Source organism: Astatotilapia calliptera, chromosome 11 (assembly GCF_900246225.1).
Source record: "Astatotilapia calliptera chromosome 11, fAstCal1.2, whole genome shotgun sequence".
Lineage (NCBI taxonomy): Eukaryota > Metazoa > Chordata > Actinopteri > Cichliformes > Cichlidae > Astatotilapia > Astatotilapia calliptera.
In genome coordinates this window covers 20,344,331-20,364,677 of record NC_039312.1, presented here as the reverse complement: position 1 = coordinate 20,364,677, position 20,347 = coordinate 20,344,331, and the positions used below count along the sequence as shown (strand labels likewise).

General features: G+C 39.7%; 1 protein-coding gene across 2 annotated transcripts in view; it reads left to right on the top strand.

Annotated features, from left to right (window-relative positions):
- Nucleotides 1–11,418, top strand: part of efna4 (ephrin A4) — a 33,684-nt gene extending 22,266 nt beyond the window's left edge. The window contains exons 3-5 of one of the 2 annotated variants that reach the window (XM_026185316.1): nt 3,693–3,761; nt 8,911–8,937; nt 9,532–11,418. In XM_026185316.1, coding sequence (XP_026041101.1) covers nt 3,693–3,761; nt 8,911–8,937; nt 9,532–9,614 — 179 coding nt within the window. In that variant the 3' untranslated portion in view covers nt 9,615–11,418. The remainder of the gene's footprint in view (nt 1–3,692; nt 3,762–8,910; nt 8,938–9,531) is intronic. The other variant, XM_026185318.1, reaches the window with a different exon arrangement.
- The last annotated feature ends 8,929 nt before the right edge of the window (nt 11,419–20,347 follow it).

Sequence of the window (20,347 nt, the reverse complement as noted above, 5' to 3'; positions counted from 1 at the left end):
GCTCACGCACACTAACACACACACACAAACGTATGTATGTACGCACATGCACACTGGGCTATTGTGGTAGTTCATGCCAGTTCACAGAAAAGCAACAATAGGTCTTACCCCCTGGTTTGGGTCACATCGGGCTTTGGGCGATTGTGTGTGTTTTGTCCACATCAAAGATAAGGCGTAAAGTTGGTCCAAATGTCTGGCTCTGGGGTGTGTGCACTGAATGGGCCCGCAGCACCGGAGACTGCATAATGGCATTAGCCCGGGAGAACAGTACAATGGTATTAGAAACACTAATGGCATTAGTTGGCTGAGTCTGAGCCGGGCCCAGCTCATCTCTCCCACAGACTATGACAGTGACAACCCACTGCCTCCTGGTCTCTGCCCTACTGCTCACCCTGCTGACCAAGACCCATTGGGTCTCCATATCTAGATCCCCAAAAACAGGAAACACCTTTACATCCTCTGATAGTCAGCTCTTCCCAACAGTGGCCAGAGTAATGGTGACAAAGAGAGCTTAGAACAACAGATCTCACTGCTTTGACAACAATCACAAGAAATTTGAAAAATGCAGCAGATAAAGGAAAGCCGAGGAAACGAACAAAGGACTTGACATTTGGAGAGTCACCAGTAAATTATTACAAATAGGAAAACGCAGAAACAGTTAACAAAAGCTTTGAGTTGAAACATTATGAACTGATGGACATAATTCAGAGCCCAGTGTCATAAAATTGCAATGCATTTTTTTTTCACCATTTAACAAAAAGACTGGAGCGTGTCACTTTTTCCACTATACAGGGCCCTCAAAAACCACAATGGAATCAAAACAGCGTTGCTAATAACAAGCACACTCATTCCTTTTACAGTTTTTACTGCTCTTTACTGGTGGCTCCCTTAATTCTTCGTGGCACATTTTCAACGAAGTGCTAGGAACGTTTTGGTTCATATTGACGTGATAGCGTCACACATGCTGCAGAGTTCTTGTCTCTGTGATGTGAATCTATCGTTCCACCACATCCGATGTTGCATTCAGATCTAGTGACCGTGGAGTTCATTTAAGTACACCAAACAGATTTTCATGTTCAAGAAACCAGGTTAAGATGATTTGTGCCTTATCCTGCTGTAGTCATAAAGGGATAGACATGGCCAGCAACAATGCTCAGGTAAGCTGTGGTGTTTTAAACAATGTTTGTAGTAAGGTGTCCAAAGTGTGCAAAGAAAATATCCCTCACCATTACACCACCGCTAGCTTGAACTGTTAATACAAGCAGGATGCTTTTATTTTTACACCACATTCTGACTCTAACATCTGAATGTTGCTGCAGAAAGTCCAGGCAACATTTTTCCAAGCTTCTGTTGTCCAGTTTTGGTGAACCCGAGTGAACTCACTTTCCTATTCTTAGCTGACAGGGCTGGCGCCCGCTGTGGTCTTCAGCTGTTGTAGCGCAGGTGCTTTAAGATTTTACATGGTTGTGCATTGCATAGCTTTCTTGTAACAAGTGAGTTAAGTTACTATTGACCTCTGACATCGCCTAGAGAACTGTTGCTCACTGGATGTTTTCAGTTTTTCTCTGTAAAAGTTAGAGATGGTTGTGTAGGAAAATCCAAGTAAAGCATCAGTTCCTGAAATACTCACACCAACCGGTCTAGCACCAACAACAACCATCCCATATGGAAAAGAAAAAGTAAAAACTTATAAAAGACTTGCATAAGATGTGGCCTACTTCATATAGTGAATCATATCAGGCTTACATGATTTACTCATGAAAGTGGCCACTTTCTCATTACTTTCATATATTGTCTTAGTAAGTATCCAAAACATACAAGTTTCATTTATATAATTTTTCAAGGGATCTTATATCTGTTTTCACTCTTGTATGCTTTTCATACAAGTTTCACACAAAACAGATACAAACTTTATAAGATTTATATATATCGTTTCCATATGGGATGCTACGTTCAAAGTCACTTTAATCGCCTTCCACGTTCTGGGGGTCAGTAGAAGCAGGTTGTCTCAAGCATGTCTACGTGCTTAAATGTGTTGCACTGCTGTCATTTGATCAACACAAATAGCTGATTAGATATTTGCATTAACAACGAGTTGACCTTCTGTGCCTAACAAAGTGGCCAGTGGGTGTAGATGGTTGTCACTCCATTTATTCCTATGAAAGTTGCTAAAGTAGAAATTCCCACCAGCTTTCTGACTTTGTGAAATTCGTTTTATCTGGGAAAAAATGTACCAGTGTGTGACGAGTAGATGCTGCAATTTATTCATTCAGTTTGACCGTTTACATGTCTGAATGTAGATCTAGAGGGTCTGTTAATAAACTCTGGATCCTGCCAGCTAAAAGTAGAACTTTAGAAAACACATTTGATGAAAAAACTGAATTAACATTTTGTGTTGAATAATGATCATAGTGAATTGTTTTGAGACTGGGCTATGGAGTAATTAACAAACTAGATGATCTTTTTTAACCATTAACTTAACATTAAGTTGCTCAGTTCATTTGAACCTGTGTTGTGGCAGTGTAGCTATATTTAATCTCCCGATGTGCTAACATTGGTTAGTAGAAACGTTTTAATCTATTGTCATTTCTGAGTGCCCCTTAAGTAATAATGTTTTTGGGAAAGTGCCTTTTGTCTTAGACTTACAAGTGCATGTAAGACAGATTTTTTTTAACCGACTTAGCTTTAAAGCATATTTGGGTAAACAGAGCTCTGGTTCTTTGGCGTAGCAGTGGTAGCACACCAGCTGCTATGACACGTTGAAGTGGCTACTCTGTGAAAAAGGCCCATTATGCTAGCACAATGGAGCATCATATTTTGTAAACCTTGTTTCATTTTCAGTATTATTTGTTTTTCTATGAACACAATAAAAAAAAAGCTTTGAAAAGCTGGATAACTTGACATGTTTTAGAGAGGTGAAAGATGGGCGAACGAAGAGCGTGTTACATTTCTGTTAAAACCGCAAGGTTTGAACAAATTTTGGATTACTGCGCTTTCAAATTGCCCTTCTAGTTCCTGTTTGTGATGGAGCTGCTTCAGTCGTCATAAGCATAACCCAGTTCTGCAGCTCCACTGTCACTCTGTGCTGTACCACAGACTTCTCGGAGGACTTGCTGGGTCTTATCAGTCGAAAGTGTCGGTACAAAGTGAGACAAACTGTTGGTAATCGTACACTCGACTTGTGTGTTGGGCCTTGAATTTGTTGCGTTTTTATTCAAAGATAAAAAGCCTTTAACTGCAGTTTCCAGACACATTTGTTTTGCAAAAGCAGCGTTAGAGTGGCAGGTAATACCGCTGATGTTTGCCTGTGTTCCCATGTGAGCCATAATCTGAGTGGATCGAAAGTGTTGCGTTCTGTAATGGTTGCACTCTCGATTGTGTCGCGTTGTTTTTTATTTAGTTGTGTAGATGAGTGTGATGAGTACACACAGGGAGTGTTTTTTGGGGGGAGATGTCATGAGTTATTGATATGGTTAAAACAGAAAACCTAAATAAATAACCTTGCTGTTCCTTAAGCTTATAATATGAATTCACCAGCAGGAGCACAGGACTTCTCAAAGAGTACATTTCTGTTTTGGAAGAGTTTCATTCAGCAAGTGTTAATTACATTTTTTTTAATATTGGCTAACCGATTGTTGGATTTATTAAGTGTGAAGCTTAGTTACATTTTTTCTTTTCCTTGTTCTTTCCAGCTCTACCCACAGATGAAGGCCCTCCTCTGCCATGTATGAAGTTGCGCGTCACAGTGTGCTGTGCGCCCAGTGAGTACACTCCTCTTTTCATCTGTTGTTTCTTTCATGCTCACCCCCGCCCCACTTTGTACACCAAGACACTCTTTTCTCTGCCTCTCACATCTCTGCTACATGGGCTGTATAGCGTCATGTTTAGACTTCTGCTTATCCCCTCTAAAGTACCTTCTGCTTTCTTCTCTTTTCTCTTTTTTAAAAATTTGTGCCGTAATCATTGAAACCTAATGCATCTGTATGCTTCAAAATATTTATCTTTACCATATAAATGAGACAACATCTTCTAAAACACATTTTACCCCTCCCCTACTCTCTCCCTCGCTCTCTTTTTTTAAAACTACCTTCCTCATTCTCTCTCAATCACTCTGTCCCCATCTGAAATTCCCAGAGTTGATCTAATCCAGAGCCCGCCTGGAGTAATGTTAGTCTTCCAGTCCAGTGAGCTGCCCATTCCGGTTGGGAATGTTGCCCAGTCACAGTGGGAATCCCTGTATAGTTGTCAGTGTGTGCGTGGGAGCCTTTCTATGTGTACTACCAAGTGCGCTTTTTTTTTTGTTTTGGTGGGTTTCTGCATCTATGGGCCTTTGCGTGCATTCTTCTGGAGTTCAATTTGTACAAGTGTAAGTGTGTGTGTGTGTGTATACGCCCACATGCGTGTCTCAGACGCCCGTCCCAGTTCCCATCCCAGTGTTATCTGCAGGGGGTTTGTTGCGCTAACACGCACTTGTACTAAAGAAACTGGTGTCGTGGTTGTCTAATCAATCAGCACTGACTAAATTCATCAGTTTGGGAAAAAAAAGAGAAGACAATTAAAGTGGAATAAAAGGAGCTCCGGCCGTCTCCGAATGGTTCTCACCGTCCTGGTGATACGGGGAGTAATTTGCTGCGTTATTACCAGAATGAAGGCTGATGACTTTTTTTATATGCTAATTATCCTGCTGTCATTAATTAGAAATACCACAGATAGTTGTTCAGTGAGAAAATGCTAATGCAGTCTTGACCTTCTGACAGCTTTTCCCTGATCAGCCCGTCTGAGCCAAAAATAATCAAAATATTTGCAATCACCTGGATCGTGCATGCAGGGAGACATGAGTTTGACTTTACTGTAAGAATCTATTTACTTCATAGCAGAAAGACTTCCCCTTCAAAGATACACATATGTCAATGTACTGTTCCTTGTCTCATTTTTTCCCCTCTCAGCCTCTCATCCTATTTCTTAACCAAAACTAATCCCGACTAAATTTCAGGATCTCCGTCTCCTTGTCTTTGACTCCCCCCACTACTCCAACCTCCTGCTCTTTCTTTCTTCAGTCTTCTGTCATTCCTGAAGTGGCACTAATCCCCCCCTTCTCTCTGTCTCTTCAGCTCTCTCCTCCCTTCCTCATTTTTTATGATCTTTCGCTACTGGAGCAAAACTAATCTAGGCACCATCCATAGCAGTGTCTTACACGTCCTCCACCCGACTCTCCCACCCCCCCCCCCCAGACCCCGCCCCACTCCACCTCCCCTATCTTTCCCGTGTTCTCTCTATCTCTTTGTTGTATCTCCATATCTACAGTTATTCACCGACTCCCCGTCTTCCCGTTTCTCTTCTTCGCTCCATCTCTGTCACGCACACGCTGTGCGGCGAGTGCGTTGGGATGAGAATGCATGAGGCCGGCGAGATGGGAGCAAATTAGATGGATGAGAGAGGAGATGAAGGAGAGTTGTAGGATTTCTCTTTCTCTCTTTGGCTGTCCATTAGTGGCGGTTTACCACAGCTGTTGTTGTGTTGTTCCCTGTGGTAACACCTCGCATACTCCCTAGTTCCTTCCTGCTCAGGTTCCCTTTTATCTGACAGGTAGCATGGCAGCAGGGCACACAGTGCCTTTATACTCGCTGAGTGTGTGTGTGTGTGTGTGTGGCCGCTGGTGATGGCAGCTCCTGTCCTTCAGCTACATCTCTTATCTAAACTTCAAAACACGCACCTCCCTCCCTCCTCCTCCTCTTTTTACAGAAAGAAGCCCATATAATTAAAAGTTCAATACGGGGATGCCCCTGTTATGGGTGTTTGAATTTATTATAGGAGTGCACACACACACACAAAATGACCCACTGCCTCACAACACGACTGAAGGACAGAGTGGTGACAGTGAGCGAGTCCATCAGGTACGCTGTCATTGCTCCAAGGTCAGCTACCACTCTCCGGTCCCTCGATCTCCTCTCCAGTGTGTGAATGTGTGTTTATCGCCTTAATTTAACCGAAGAACACAACAAAGTAGGCAGGGCAGACTCGTTGACACGGGAGGCTCCTAATGATGTTGTGCACACATGGCTCTCCGCAACGTTGTTTCCCTAACTTGTTTTTTGTCGTGTTGTAAAGCGTGTTTCGGCTCTTTAGGCTTCGGTTCTGAATTTTAGCACAGCGATGTGTGTGATGATGTGATGTTTAATTGAGCAAAACTGTCAGGAATCACACAAGAGAAAGGACTTTGCTGAAAGCCTGTGTTGCATCAGAAAACAGGGCTTTGAATCGGCATCAGCAGACTGCTGTCGTGTGAAATCTGTGGCGCCCTGCAGCCCTCAATTGCATCTTTCATTGGCTCGCTTTGCCTCTTACTCTACGCTCACCTTTTTTTTTTGTTGTTGTTGTTGTTACGCTGCAACTTTTTCCCTAAAACTCATCCTGTTGTGTTTATCTCTCTTGTTCTTCTTGTCACTCTGTCTCGCTGCCTTTCTGTTTTTCAGCCGTCCTACTGTGAGAAACCATTACAGACCAACTCTCCTCTCTCTCTAATTGATTCCCTTTCTCTCTCTGTCTCTCTTCCCTTTTTTTCTGCCGTTCTCCTGCTGTGAGCAGTCCGTTACATTCATTTCAGTTTACAGAGCTTCACCATTTTCCCCACTTTCTTTCTCCCTTTTTTCCATCCATTTTTTTTTCTAATTTCTTACTCCAGTGCCCTCCTTAACCCCCTCCCCTCCCGCCCAAATACCTTTGTACCCTCTGAACTCATTATACTCAGGGACAAGACTCGAACAGCGACGTGCACAAACCGCTCGCCCAGCCGAGCTCGCTCGGATCCCGAACTTCGGACTCAAAATGGACTTTCCCCGTCTTCATCGATTTGCGCGTTTCGTTATTCGTTCGCGATTTTATTTTTGTTTTTCAGTTAAGCGATTAAAAATCAGATTTGGTTAACGTTACCTCCTGCTCGTGTAAAATGGCGGCATGAGAGGAGAGGTGGGATGGTGGAACATTGTCTGTCTCTGCAGTGGGGCGTTATGCTGACTGAAGAACACACACACACACACGTTTCCACCGCCATACACACACATTCACTTAACCATGGTTGTGCATGTACAGTTACACATGCGGCTTGTTTCTGACTGCAGTGCAGAGAGGGCACTCTTCTTGCAGTCACGCCACCATGGGCACCATTTTGTCGCGGGGGGCTCGCCATGACCATAATTGTGATGTTGACACAAACGAATGTCCGAACATTCGGCTTCTGCGCAAATGATGTGATTAAAGTCGGATCAAAACACACATATCAAACACACCCGGGCAAACACAAGGCATTTATGAGCAAATTTTATTTTCCACCTGCGCATTATGTGCGAGTTACACGTAACGCTAACTGTTAGTGTACCGTTGAGAAGTTTTACTCTTAAAATACAGGTTTTATTTTTTTAAAAACTAACATGAATAAGCTTTCCCATCCAAATGTCCACCTATATAAAGATATTAATATATTTTCATTGTACAATTTCAAGTTGAGAAGCAATTTTGTGGTCCTTGAAATGCGTTTAAATATTTTTATTGTACATATTTTAAATAAACAATTTTGAGAACATTTTCATGGAGCGCAGAAAGGCCGTTTAGATAGGAACTCTCTGCTACTTTTGTCTGTTTGCTTTTGGGGGGGGGTTCCCGCTGTTTCTCACGCACTTACACACACATACTCACACAAGCTCTGCACAAGGCCCAGACCTCTAATCCTTTGTTAACCCTTAGATGGTCACTGTTCGCACAGAAATAATGTAGTGACTTGTGTCAGCACAACAGTCACACAGGAAGAAACTGTGGGATATAGCGTTAGTTATCCTGGCATCATCGATACACATTCTGCGTGTGTGTGTGTGTGTGTGTGTGTGTGTGTGTGTGTGTGTGTGTGTGTGTGTGTGGTGCAGGTATTATTAATGTTGTGGGGTCTGAAATCTGCAGTCACGTTATGGGGACGCGTCTTCCTTATGGGTGCACACAAGCAGTTAAGTTACGGTTACATCTCCAGGAAATAAATGCAGTTTGTGTCTTGTGAGCGTTCAGGGTTGCAGTTCTCCGAGGTTGGTTCAAGGCCATAGATTCATTTAATAACACCTGCAATTGTGCAAGCTCATCCTCGTTCCCTGACCCTCTGTACGCTCTCACTGGTATTATATGGCGCTTCTCTATCAGGAGGGATTTTTAACCGTTTTCAGCCCCACTACCTGTATTTTTTTTGTCCTTTCTTTAAGCCCTCCCTGTTCCTGCATCATAGCATCCTCCATTCTTCCCTCCATTATTTCCTTTTAGTCCCCCTCCTGCTGAGAAAGTGACGCCCAGACACAAACAGCCTCTTATCCCGTCTCTTTCTCTCCCTCCCTTTTCTCTCTGTCTGACCTTGTTTCAATCTTTCCAACCTTCTTTTTTTTTTTTTTTTGTGCCGTACTTTCTCACTCGAGTCTCCACTGCTCTCCCTTTCATCTTCTGTCCACTTCTTGGTTTCGCTCTGTCATTTTGAATTTTCTTTTATTTTTCCCTCCCTCTTTTTCATTTCCTGTATCCCCTCTGTATAATTTTGATCATTCTTACTCTTTCTAATTTACATAACACTATCTTTTCCTGTTGCCATGCTTCTCAAGCTCTTTTTTTATCCGACCTTTAGAAGAATTTGCATAGGGGACATATTTAGGGTTGCACAGCCAGTCAGTACTCATTTTTCATGGCGTTAGTCTTTGAGTAATGGTAAATACCTTCCCCTGGTCATTTGTCTGTTTCTTGCTCCTCTTGTTCCACAAAGCAGCAGCTTTATTGAGAAAGTTAAGCATGGAAAAAATGACTAATCAGCAACTTGTTTCTTTGCCTCAACTTTATCTAAATCTTTTCTCTCCCACCCCCCCCCCCCATCCCACTTGCTTATTCCAGCATCAGAAGGTTCAAAACAAAAACAAGGTGAGATGCAACGTCTTAAACTGGAGTTACTTACAATCTTTCCGCGATATGTGCATGCTTACACGATTAACAGACAGGTCGCACCTCTGTGTCTTCTCTCATTTACTGCAATGTTCAAACACGCTTTAAACGTAAGATAAACAAGTCAAAAGAAGTGGAACAAAAGCGATTGCTGAATTAATGGACATTGATGTGTCGCTTTACCAGCCTCCACTGGCCTGGGAAGTTTCCACAAAGAGATTTTAACCAATTCGACCACAAGGGCATTAGTGATTTGTGGTGCTGATGTTAGTTGACAAGATGTAAAACACAATCAGTGCTCCAGTTTGACCTAAAAGTGTTTAATGGGGTTGGGGTCAGGGCTTTGTTTAAGCCAGTCAGTTCATCTAGTGCTACTCAGAAAACCCAGAGGCTTTGCAAAACTGTTGCTATTAATTTGAAGACGAGTTGGTATCTGAATTAACATCATATCCTGTCACTGTTTAGATCTCTCTTGAAAAGCAAGGACAAGCCCAAATCTTAGAAAACAGATTTGAGCAAATTTGTGTATATGTCGTGTATGAGTTGAAGATTTTTCATACATCTCTGTTTCAGAAACCGTACCTCTAAGTAGTGGATCCTCACTCAGGACAGCGTCACCGCCGCTCCTCCTCATCGTGCTCCTGTTGACTACCTGAACTGTCCGTCCTCATCGCTGACCTCCCACCAGTTCTCCGTGGGAATGTGGCGTACAAGTACGCCTCTGCACTACTTGTGAATTACACAATGCCATATTTGCTAAGCTATTGCAAAATGACACTTATTGCCTCGTGGCTGTTTACGTGTGAAAATCTGGAAAGAATCGGACATCTTCTCCAAAACGGGGCCACGGTGAGACAGGAACTGACATTATGAATCACAATGATTCATTTCTGATTATTTTGTTTTCCTACCTGTTGTGTAAGTAATACCACTTAATATCAATTCTACAGCTAAGCCTGACTGTAAGACTCATATCCCAGTCTGATTTCAGAGGAATAATGAGTCAGTCTGGACCCGTACCAAGTTTTTCTTTGTTTCTTGTTTTGTTTCTCATTTTCAACCTGGTGAAAAGTGGCCAAATAAACACATACTACTGTACTTAGCGGCTCAGGTTAGAGGTCACTAGTTAGCTGGTGACTTCTTTACTTTGTTCTGACATGCTGTACTTTGCTATGCGCAAATACCTGAATGATCCTTCATTGCCTCGTTTCTGACGTGATCGAGACACATGTGTTCTACTTTTTTAACTAATTAGATTTTGAAACAAAAGGCATTTACGGAGGAACTGGGGAATATTCTCGAAGAGGGAGGCTGGGCTCCTGCGCCCCCTGCTGGGATTAAACTGGTTGTACTGGAGTTGAACTGGGTTTACCGTAAACCCAGAAACTGGACACTAGAATCTGGTGCTGTATGTTAATAATGGGACCTGGGACAGCGTTTGTCCTCTCTGATTTGCCACTCCACTGTTCTGCATCTGCACCCTTAATAAGCAGAACGGAGAGGTTTATGGGTAGCTGGACAGCATCAGCTCATCTCACTCCACTGAACACACTGTGGAACTGATTGGTTGATTCTCCTGTTGGTCCAGCAGTTGTGCAGATAAGGATACAAACTATTTGCTCCTTTAGTTGTTCTTTGTTTTGTTTTGTTTTTCACATGTTTTCCTTTAGCTTTTGCTGTATAGTTAATATAATCTGCCAGAAAAAAAAGATGTATTGACTATGCAACACATTTTAGTGAGAACTTACCTTTTTTATTTAACAACAAAAATTTGACTAAAAACAATGATTTTTTTTTTTCATATGTGTGCATTTACTGGTATATTTTTCAGTACGCTCTGCTGTGATGTAGTTTCTCAAGCTAAGTGATTTAAATGTTGTTTATTTCTTGTTTTTGCTTTTTTGTGCTTTTAAAGAAAGTCCTTCCAAATTATAGACACTCGTTTAAAAAATCCTAACAAATTAAAATTCATTTATTTTTCAAATTAGATATTTTTAAATTAGAGAAGACGTACATGTGTATTTTTCATTGAAATTAAATTAAGGTAATATATTTATTACATCACAAAATTATCTACCCAAAATATTTGAGTGACTTGTGTTAGAAAAATCTGTAGGTTAATTGTACACGTTATCCTAGCTTTACATATATATATATAATATTTGAGTGTCAACTTGAGTGTCAAAATGCTGTAAATCGCACCAATCATGTCAATGTTTTTTTTTTTATATATATCATTTTATTCTTAAATGGGTGACAAATGTTTGAAGATTTTTTTTAAAATATCCTGGTCAGTGATGTAGTTCTTCCCCCAACATCATGTAGTCTACTACTAGGCGGTTTATGTGTGTTCTGCTTTCACATTTTAGTGAAGAATGTAGCTTCTTCTGTGAAGAGCCAACTGCAATCTGAGCCTTTTTTATGTGGCTAAACAACAAAATAAATATGATTGCATTTAAATGGTTTGAGTACATGATTATTTATCTTTTAAACATATTGAGTTGTTTATGTAACCACCGTCTCAGTGACGACACACACACACACACGTTTTTATTGGTGGGACACACACACATTCATTCAGTGCAATACACCAGAGTATAGAGATAAGGAGACTTCTGGGACTTGAAATGACCTTGTGGTGTAAGAGGCCGTTGTAATGTGAGTAACCTAGTGGAATATCGAGCAGAGTTTTTATCTGTGGGGCCAAAGCCTGATAAGATTCAGATACCCAATAGACTTCAAGTATTAATAGACTTTGTAGCATCATAGCCCATACACTGACCTTAAGGTAGTTATTTTCGGTCAGGTCGAAGGCTGGTTTTAGCCCTAAAGGAGATGTTTCTGTTTTATGTTTTTTTTAAAACATAGAGGTGTTCATCCAAATAAGCTGTAAATGCATTTCCATTTATATAGGCTGTAATATAGAATGTGAAGATTGTGAAGCTAGGGAGGCAATTTCCTGGATAATGGGACTAATGCTTCTATTTCATGGTTTATGATCTCTTCTGATGACATGTTTGGTACTGTTGAGGCATGTTGTTGTGAAGTGGCTTTGATTTTTGACCTTCACATTCCAGAGCTCATGCTTGGATTTTTATTTATTTATTTTTTTACCATTGAGAATGATAAAGTAAGCATACTCAAATCAGCAGAAAGAGAATTATGCTTTTAGAGTGGTGTAAAAGGACTTTATAAGCAGTAGCACCTCTCTGTGTGTTGCGTGTTAAACTGCATGGATGTTTACTCCTGCAAAAGCATGCACACACCAAAAGCTTTCGTGTAATAGTTCTAGCTTTGATTTAAAACCTGAAACACTGGAACAATCATATCAAATATTACAATTCTGATATTTTATTCCTCACTTTATGGAAGTTGACTCTTGTTATGTGTTGATATGCAAATGCTGGAATTGAAGTAAACGTCCAAAACGAAGTTTATAATTGTAGACAGATGTTGCCGTATAATATAAATTTAGAAGATCGTAAAAATCCCACCAAGTTCCCGCCGAGGTTTTCCGGGATGACTGCATTCATAAACAGTTTATGCAAGGCCAAATTTACTTTTTAACTATGTCTGACAAAAAAAATAATTCTTACAAGATGAAGCAGAGCTCCGCAAATAACCCTGTAATTACAGTGTATGGAATTTCGGGACTGCAGACTCTGTCACATGTTGACCCACATTTGATTGCAGCTCGGCTGAATAATAAGGCTTGCATTGTTGGTGTTGATTACATATTTTGAAATATAAGATGTTAGATATTAATAGAGACAAAGAATATTTATCTGCGTTAAAATTTCAATTAATTTTATGTGTTTTACATTTGTGTGGTTATAGTTTAGTCACTCAATTCAGGGCTTTTTCATTGTTTGTTTGTTTTAAGGGTGCAGTCTTGGTTTTTTGGTGTATAGATTATATACTTTTTTTTTTTTTTCAAGAGTCCCCTGAATTTGCTGTAGTAAAATTATGCCTGGGATAGAAGACGCTGTAATGTTTTCCTACTTGGAGAATGCTTTTCAGAGCCTCTCAGCATGTAATCAGCACCTCGATCGTGTATATTTCACATTTTTCAGAACCAAAGTGAAGTCAGATGAGAGAAAGCATGCCCTCCTGAATACATTAGGTTCCTAATAAAATGTGTTTCAAGATCTGAAATGTGCTGCTTAGCTTTTATTTCAGTCAAAAACTAATATCATCACCTCTGGGGAATCTGCGTTCCCTTTCTTTGGTCATTCTGTCGCTGGAAGCCTTCATCTGGCACCAAACCTTCAATGTGTTATTTCAAACGATGTTCATGTATTATGTATGTTTTTGTCAACATTTCTTGTAGGGATATTTTTTTCAGCCTTCACTATTCAGCATGATTTATGTATATAATGTATATATTTATGCAAGTTTCACAACAGTCTGTAAGTATCAAATTCTTCTGAAAGTGGAAGCTTTCACTGGACTCACCTGTAAGCAGAAGTTATACCTACGAGTAAGATTCGAGAAATGGTGGCTTTCTAAGCCAGTCTACACGAGCGTGATATGAAAACTGAAGCTCGGATTGCACAAACACTAAGAACGATTCTTTAGTGATAATCGTGGAAGCATCCAATAATTCAACTTTTTAAAGAAAAGGAGTGTATTTGTTACTTTTTTGTACATGTTAGTTTAGCGATTTATATCAGTAATTTAACTGTTTTATGAGAAAAAGAAACCTATCAGACAAATTGTTATTTTAAAATGTGTTTTCAGACACATGGAAGGGATTTTTAATCTCATTAACTCATTTTGATGAAGTCATTAAAGTGATATTTCCCAACTTTATTAAAGTAGAGTTCTTAAAGGTTCCACTGAGATGACTTTATACGTTTTATTGATGGCTTGAGCCAGTTAAACATGTCATGGGTGCCAAAATAAAGCTCCACTGATCTTTCCAGCTCACCAATCTGTGGTAATCTTTAGTTGTCATCTTTGTGCACATCTGCCCGCTTCCAAACAGAACAGCATTTTGCATCAGGAAACGGGACTAAATCGCAGTTTGAAATCTCCTTACCTTTCAATCTCGCAGCTCAGGACTTCCAGCTTTTCTAACATGAGGAAACAGAAGCTGCGTGAAGGGGGAAAGTCTTTTTCTGTCGGGTTCAGATGTCTCTAAGCAGCATTCGGTGTTATTTACTCCTGAAGGCACTGCCTCAGCTGTGTGTGCAGTATTTTAGCCCTGTAAAATAGCTCTTACTAATATTTGGATAAAGGACTACGTTAAAGTCGAGTGCAATCAGAAAAATGTCACTTGACATCTCTTGCACATATTGCGTTTCCTTTTTCAATACTTTATAATCCAATACAGTATATATTTCCGAGGGTGAAAAATTTGCCCCTTTATGCAGTGGAGAGTAAAAGACTTAAGATGCTAAATCTGTGAAGAGGGTTATAACAAGCAGAGTTTTTACTTAGAGTTCTCAAAATTCAATTCGAGGATATCCTCCCTTTTTTCTCTGACGTTTCATTTCGCTTGATTTGCCAGAGATGCATTAAGAGTATTTTCAATAGCTCTCAAAGTCTATAGTTAAACCACACTCTTCCTTATATATAGTTGGATGTAAAAGTTTGGGCTCCCCTGTTTTCCACAGATTTCTACATATTTTATTGAAGTGAAAAGACATAAAGGCGCTACAGCGAAGAGAAATGAAAATGAGCCAGAAACTGAATCCTCATCTGACTCTGGGAAAGTCAACAAGCAAGCTTACTGTACATTTTGTTAAATCCTGGCATTATACACTTGAGTCTTTGAATTACCGGCATTGTGGGAAATGTACATGACTCCTTTTGTAAAAGGACTAACAATAAACACACCAGGTAATATTTGATACAACTTTGATCCTCGTTAACTGCCCATTATGACAACACTGTACCAGTTTAAAGCGGACTCTCTGGAGCACTGTTCATTTGAAACACTAGGTTGATTTGGGCTCTGTAATGCTTTTGATTATGTTAATGCACAACTTGAAATCAGGGATAAAATAACATGAAATAATGTTGCAAGTTTTAGCAGCCGTCTACTTGCAAAGCTTCAGAACTTCTTTTAATTGTTAGACCTTAATCGACTCACTTATAAGGCAGGTCAAGAACTGTGATTAGGAAGTGTCAGCCAACAACTTTTCAAACCTTGTGGTAATACTCAGCAACCATAGGCTGAGAAACTGACTGAGGTTCAGAAAAATTCAACTAATTGATGCCTACAAAGCAGGGGAAGGCTATAAAAAGATATCAAAGTGCTTCCAGCTTGCAATTTCCACTGTCTGAAATGTCATTAAGAAATGGCACATAAGGGGAACTCTGGAGGTCAGGACAAGATCTGGAAACCCAGAAAACTTTCTGATAAAACTGCAAGACTGCCATGCAAAGAAGCAAAGGAAAAAAAACATAGGGTTTAGTTGACGCATACGTGACGGTGACTGTGCAGCACTGATGTACAAACAGGGGTTTATTTTAAAGGAAATGTAACCTCTGATCTCATTATAAAAATTCACATCTAAGGTTTGCTAAGCACCTTGTTGAGCGGCTTTGAAAACAAGTGCAATGGACAGATGAAGTTAATCTTTCAATGACGAGAAAAGGAGCAGCATTTGATTAAACCAACACTTTGGCACCAAATAGGTAAAAATGGTTTGTTTCGGGACACTGAAAACGCTGCGCAGATACAGAAAAAAGTAGATTCTAGAAGGAAATTTGTATATTAATCTTCTTCAGTCGGCCAAAAAAATGAAACTGAAATCAGGTCAGCTACAACCGGACAATGAAGCACAAACATAAAAATCAACTACTTCAAAAAGCACCACCAGAGACTTTTGAATGTCTTTTACTGTCTGGCACGATCCCTTGACTTGAAAATCATTCAAAATCCATGAGTAGATCAAACATTTGTTGTGCAAGAAAGGCTCAGCAAACAGCAAAGGAAGAGTAAGCTCCTAAATCAAGAAGAGAAAGATTCTTGGTTGGCTACAAAACGCACTTGCAAGCTTTGATGTATAGTGTGGCGTGTATTGCCTTATAATAACCATAATAATGGCAGCTGCTAATTTGAATTACTGATACTAGACAAACAAAAAGTTCATTCTTTCTTATTATTTTCCAATAATTTATCATGTTACAAACTCAAAATGTCAAAAAAAACCACAGACAACCAAACAATCTGAAATGAATGAGTCTATTGAAATAACACATTTGCATTTATGCACTCATTAGACTACTGAAGATGCTGCATCGCAGCACAACCAGCTGCGGAGAGCTGCGCCTCTCTAAACGCTTTTTGATTTTTTAGTTAATTTGATTTACTGCGTCATTTATGATAATAACTGTGTCTGAAGCATTAAAAGACAAGCACGGTTGTATGTCTTTATCTGTGTGGGGGCTTATTTTGTTTGTTTGTTTGGTTTTTTTTATTTTTGAATTAAGTATTTTCCAGCTTTGATTAATCTGTTTGGCATTTCAATTTCCAGTTTATGAGTAATTATTTTCGCCGTGGGTGAAAGCAAGTAGTTTATTCTAAACGAAGCGTGCTTATGTGCACTGGGTGTGCTTATGACATACTCTTTTTCACATCCATTTCACATGTCAGGTAGCCAATAAGAGAGTAATTATTTCTGCTCAATGCTCACAAAGGAGGTACTTACAGTGTGTCAAACAAATAGTGATAAATGTGGAAAGGTTCAGATGATGACAAAGAAGGAAAAATAAAATAGCTGTTTTGGTGTTTTGGTAGATTAAGCCAGATCATTTGTCAACACACAGACATGTGAAAAAATGTACAATGTAAGTGTGTATTTGGACAAATCAGCTTTCAGTTACACGTAAAACAGTGTCCGTTGCTAAACTCGACATACCTGAACAACACCACAAGGAAAAACATGTTTAATGCTGTGAAATACGTCTCACAAACCATTTAAATGTTTTCAAAAGTTGTTCTCATGCAGCTCAGGACCTCTAAACAACATGTACGGAAGAACACGTTGTAGTTATGCTTTGTTTGTCAAATAATTTCATATCAAATCATTCAAATCGTGGCGTGATGCCTGTAACAGAACTAGTTCATTTTAAGAAGATTGTTTGTTTTTTAACTGTCATTACTAAAGGTACCTTTCAGGTCATTGAACATTTCTAATGCATTAAAACGTGTCTGATATTATAGTTAGACTTTTCTGACCCCATTTATTCATTGACTTATTTGTCACATCAGGGTTTTAGCAACAAAATAGCTAAATGGACACTTGTTTTTGGTCTATATCTTTTGATTTACTTGAGCTACCCTAATAAGTCCAAAAGAGGACGTCCTGGCCTTTCCAATGAAATCTCATGCGTTTGTGTGGCCTGTTTGAGCTCCAAATAAGCAGGACATCACAAAAAAAGTTAAACTGAAAGATGCTTGTTTCCTCTGTTCTCGGGAGGATATGGCGTCTCTGTCGGAATAAGAAAAAACTGTATTGATCTGCTCAATTAATTTAGCTGTTTATCTTTTTTTTTTAACTTGTAGTTTTATCATTCAATTTAAATCATAAAAAATGTCAAATCCATTCAATAATTATAAAAAATTTGTTATGCAACAATCCTTGCATATTACAGCTAAATACACTACACCTTTAGCTGAGACATTTTTGTTTATTTTAGGTACCTTGTATCAATTATCCATCCTATTTCAATGTCATTTATTTATTTATTTGTTAATTTTATATATAGATTTTCATACTATTGAATCAAATATGAACCATGTATACCAAAACATGAAAAACAGAAATCTTGGGGAAATAAATCTTACCCCTGGATGTGCATTCAAAAGAGTTTTTCCACAATTTCAGATCATCTTGATACTCCCCTGGAGTGTCACAGCAGACATGCTCAGTTTACAGAAGGAACAGACAAATTTATACAAAAATCTGAAAGTCACATTAACAGCGATCACTCTCTCGCTTCACATGGGTCTGTGCCAAATGCCAGTAAATTGAGCATACTGGGAAAAGGAAACAAGGTGTCCCATTGAGACAGACAATCACAGTCAGATCCTACTATCATCACTGACAACACAAAGCTGAGGATAAAGTTCCCTACATAAGACTCAGGTTTGTACTGCTACAGCAGCAGCACTGCCATCATAAAGCAGTCTCAATTATTTTTTGTTTTGTGCATTTTGTTGACAAAAGAAATGTGAAAAAAACACCACAATTTGTTTAGAGGTCTGAAATGTGTTCAGGGTGAACCTTCTGTTCTCTATTTCTGAGTTCTTATGGGTTCATTTTTGTATTATTTTTTAATCTTTTAATTTCTTTTAATAGAAAAAGCAAGCACATCCTTGCAGGCTTGAAGGCCCCACAGTAAGTGGGCTTGCTGAAATCTTTGACCATCTTTATTTTTGCGTGTAGTGCCCTGTTCCAAAACCTTTACAACACTGTGTCATTAAAAACTCCACTTTCACAATAGTGAGAACATAACATCAGATTTCTTCTTTGTAAGACATTTCTGGGTGTGTTTTCTAATTGTGTACAAGTTTGAAACATCTACTTGTGGTTCAAACAGCCCCCAGGAACTTTCTTGATATGATGCAGAAATCCTAGTTGAGCCAATGTTTAGCCCATTAAAATGTTTATTCATTCAATTTTTCAGTTCAGTTAAACGTTTTTATTTAGTATGACGCCAAATCACAACAACAGTTGCCTCCTGGCTCCTTATACTCTAAGATAAAGTCCTACAATAATACAGAGAAAGCGCCAACAATCAGAGGACCCCCTCCCCCGTGAGCAAGCACTTTGGCGACAATGGAAAAGAAAAACTCCCTTTTAACAGGAATAAACCTCAGACAGAACCAGGCTCGGTGACCAGTTGGGGTTAAGGGAAGGAAGATAGAGCAAAGACACGCATCCACCAGTTTATCCATCCATCCATCTTCCTCCACTTATTGTCCCCCCACCACGACTCTGAGTAGGGCTGCCATAGAGCAAGAGCTGTTTTACACTCTGGACAGTTCACCAGCCTGTCGCAGGGCTATGAGTCAGATAACCATTCACACCTATGCACAATTCAGAATCACCTGTTAATCTAACGCAGGGATCCCCAATCCCAGTCCACGAGGGCCGGTGTCCCTGCACGTTTTAGATCTCACCCTGGGTCAACACACCTGAATCACATGATTAGTTCATTACCAGACCTCTGGAGAACTTAAAGGCGGTTATTTATCCATTTAAATCAGCTGTGATGGATCAAGGACACATCTAAAACCTGCAGGGACACGGGCCCTCGTGGACTGAGTTTGGGGAACTGATCTAACGCAATCGACTGCATGTCTTTGGGCTGTAGAAGGGGTTAGGGTTACTGGAATACACAGAGATAACCCATGCAGACATGAGGAGAACATTTCAGCCACATAGAAAGACCCCAGGCCTTCTTGTTGTGAGGCAACAGCAACTGCACTAACCACCGCACCTGTTTCTGTTTATATTTTGGGGGGTTGGGGTCATAAACCTGTGGCTGATAATACCAACAGTGGCATGAGTTGGCTGCAGATCATTCTGGGGTTCTCTGAGACTGTTTCAAATTCTGTTCAGAATTTGATAAGGTGGCCAGTTCTGGACAAACTGGCAGTGATTTAATATCTACACCACTTGAGACACAAATTTTTGTTACAGGTAGAATGATTTTATTCAGATCATTTGGAGATATTTCCCAGTGCCTTGCAGGATTTTTTGACATCCATAGATATTAGAGAGCTCTTTATATCTGGAGCAAATAACACCGTCCATACCTTGGGTCAGAGACAGGTTAAATATGACAGAATCTACCTGTTACTATGATTGCACATGACATGTAATTTGTTTCTGTGTGTAGCATTTTTATCTATGAGGAAAGAGGAACAGGTGCTTGCTTGCTCAAATATGTTGAAAAAATCTGTTTCAGTTGGAGGTACTTATCTCGCCACATGACTGTAAATCAGAGTATGGTTGCCTATTATCATTCTCCTCCATTAATTTGCACATAATTTGCACACATTTCAGTTTTTGATACTAGAAGCTGAAGAAGATATCAGCTGAATGAGGTAAACACGGCTGAATTTTGTTTTGCTGCCTGATTAGGGATATGAAATGATACATTAAATTGGGCTTAGAAAACACATAAAATGTTTTCATAATCTTTCAAATCCAGTTCAAAAGCAGGAATCGTCTGACATCGGCTCGGACTTTCTAGTGCTAAACATCTCTCATCTTTCTACCGGCCCACATCGTGTTTAAGTTATTGCTGTTGAGTGCAAATGAGCTCCAGTCGGCTTGAGCTGAGCAGAATCTTTCTCATCAGTTTTCAGTGTGCTGGCTGAAGCTTCACAGACCCTGATTCTTTACATTAAAGCGAGTCCGCCTTA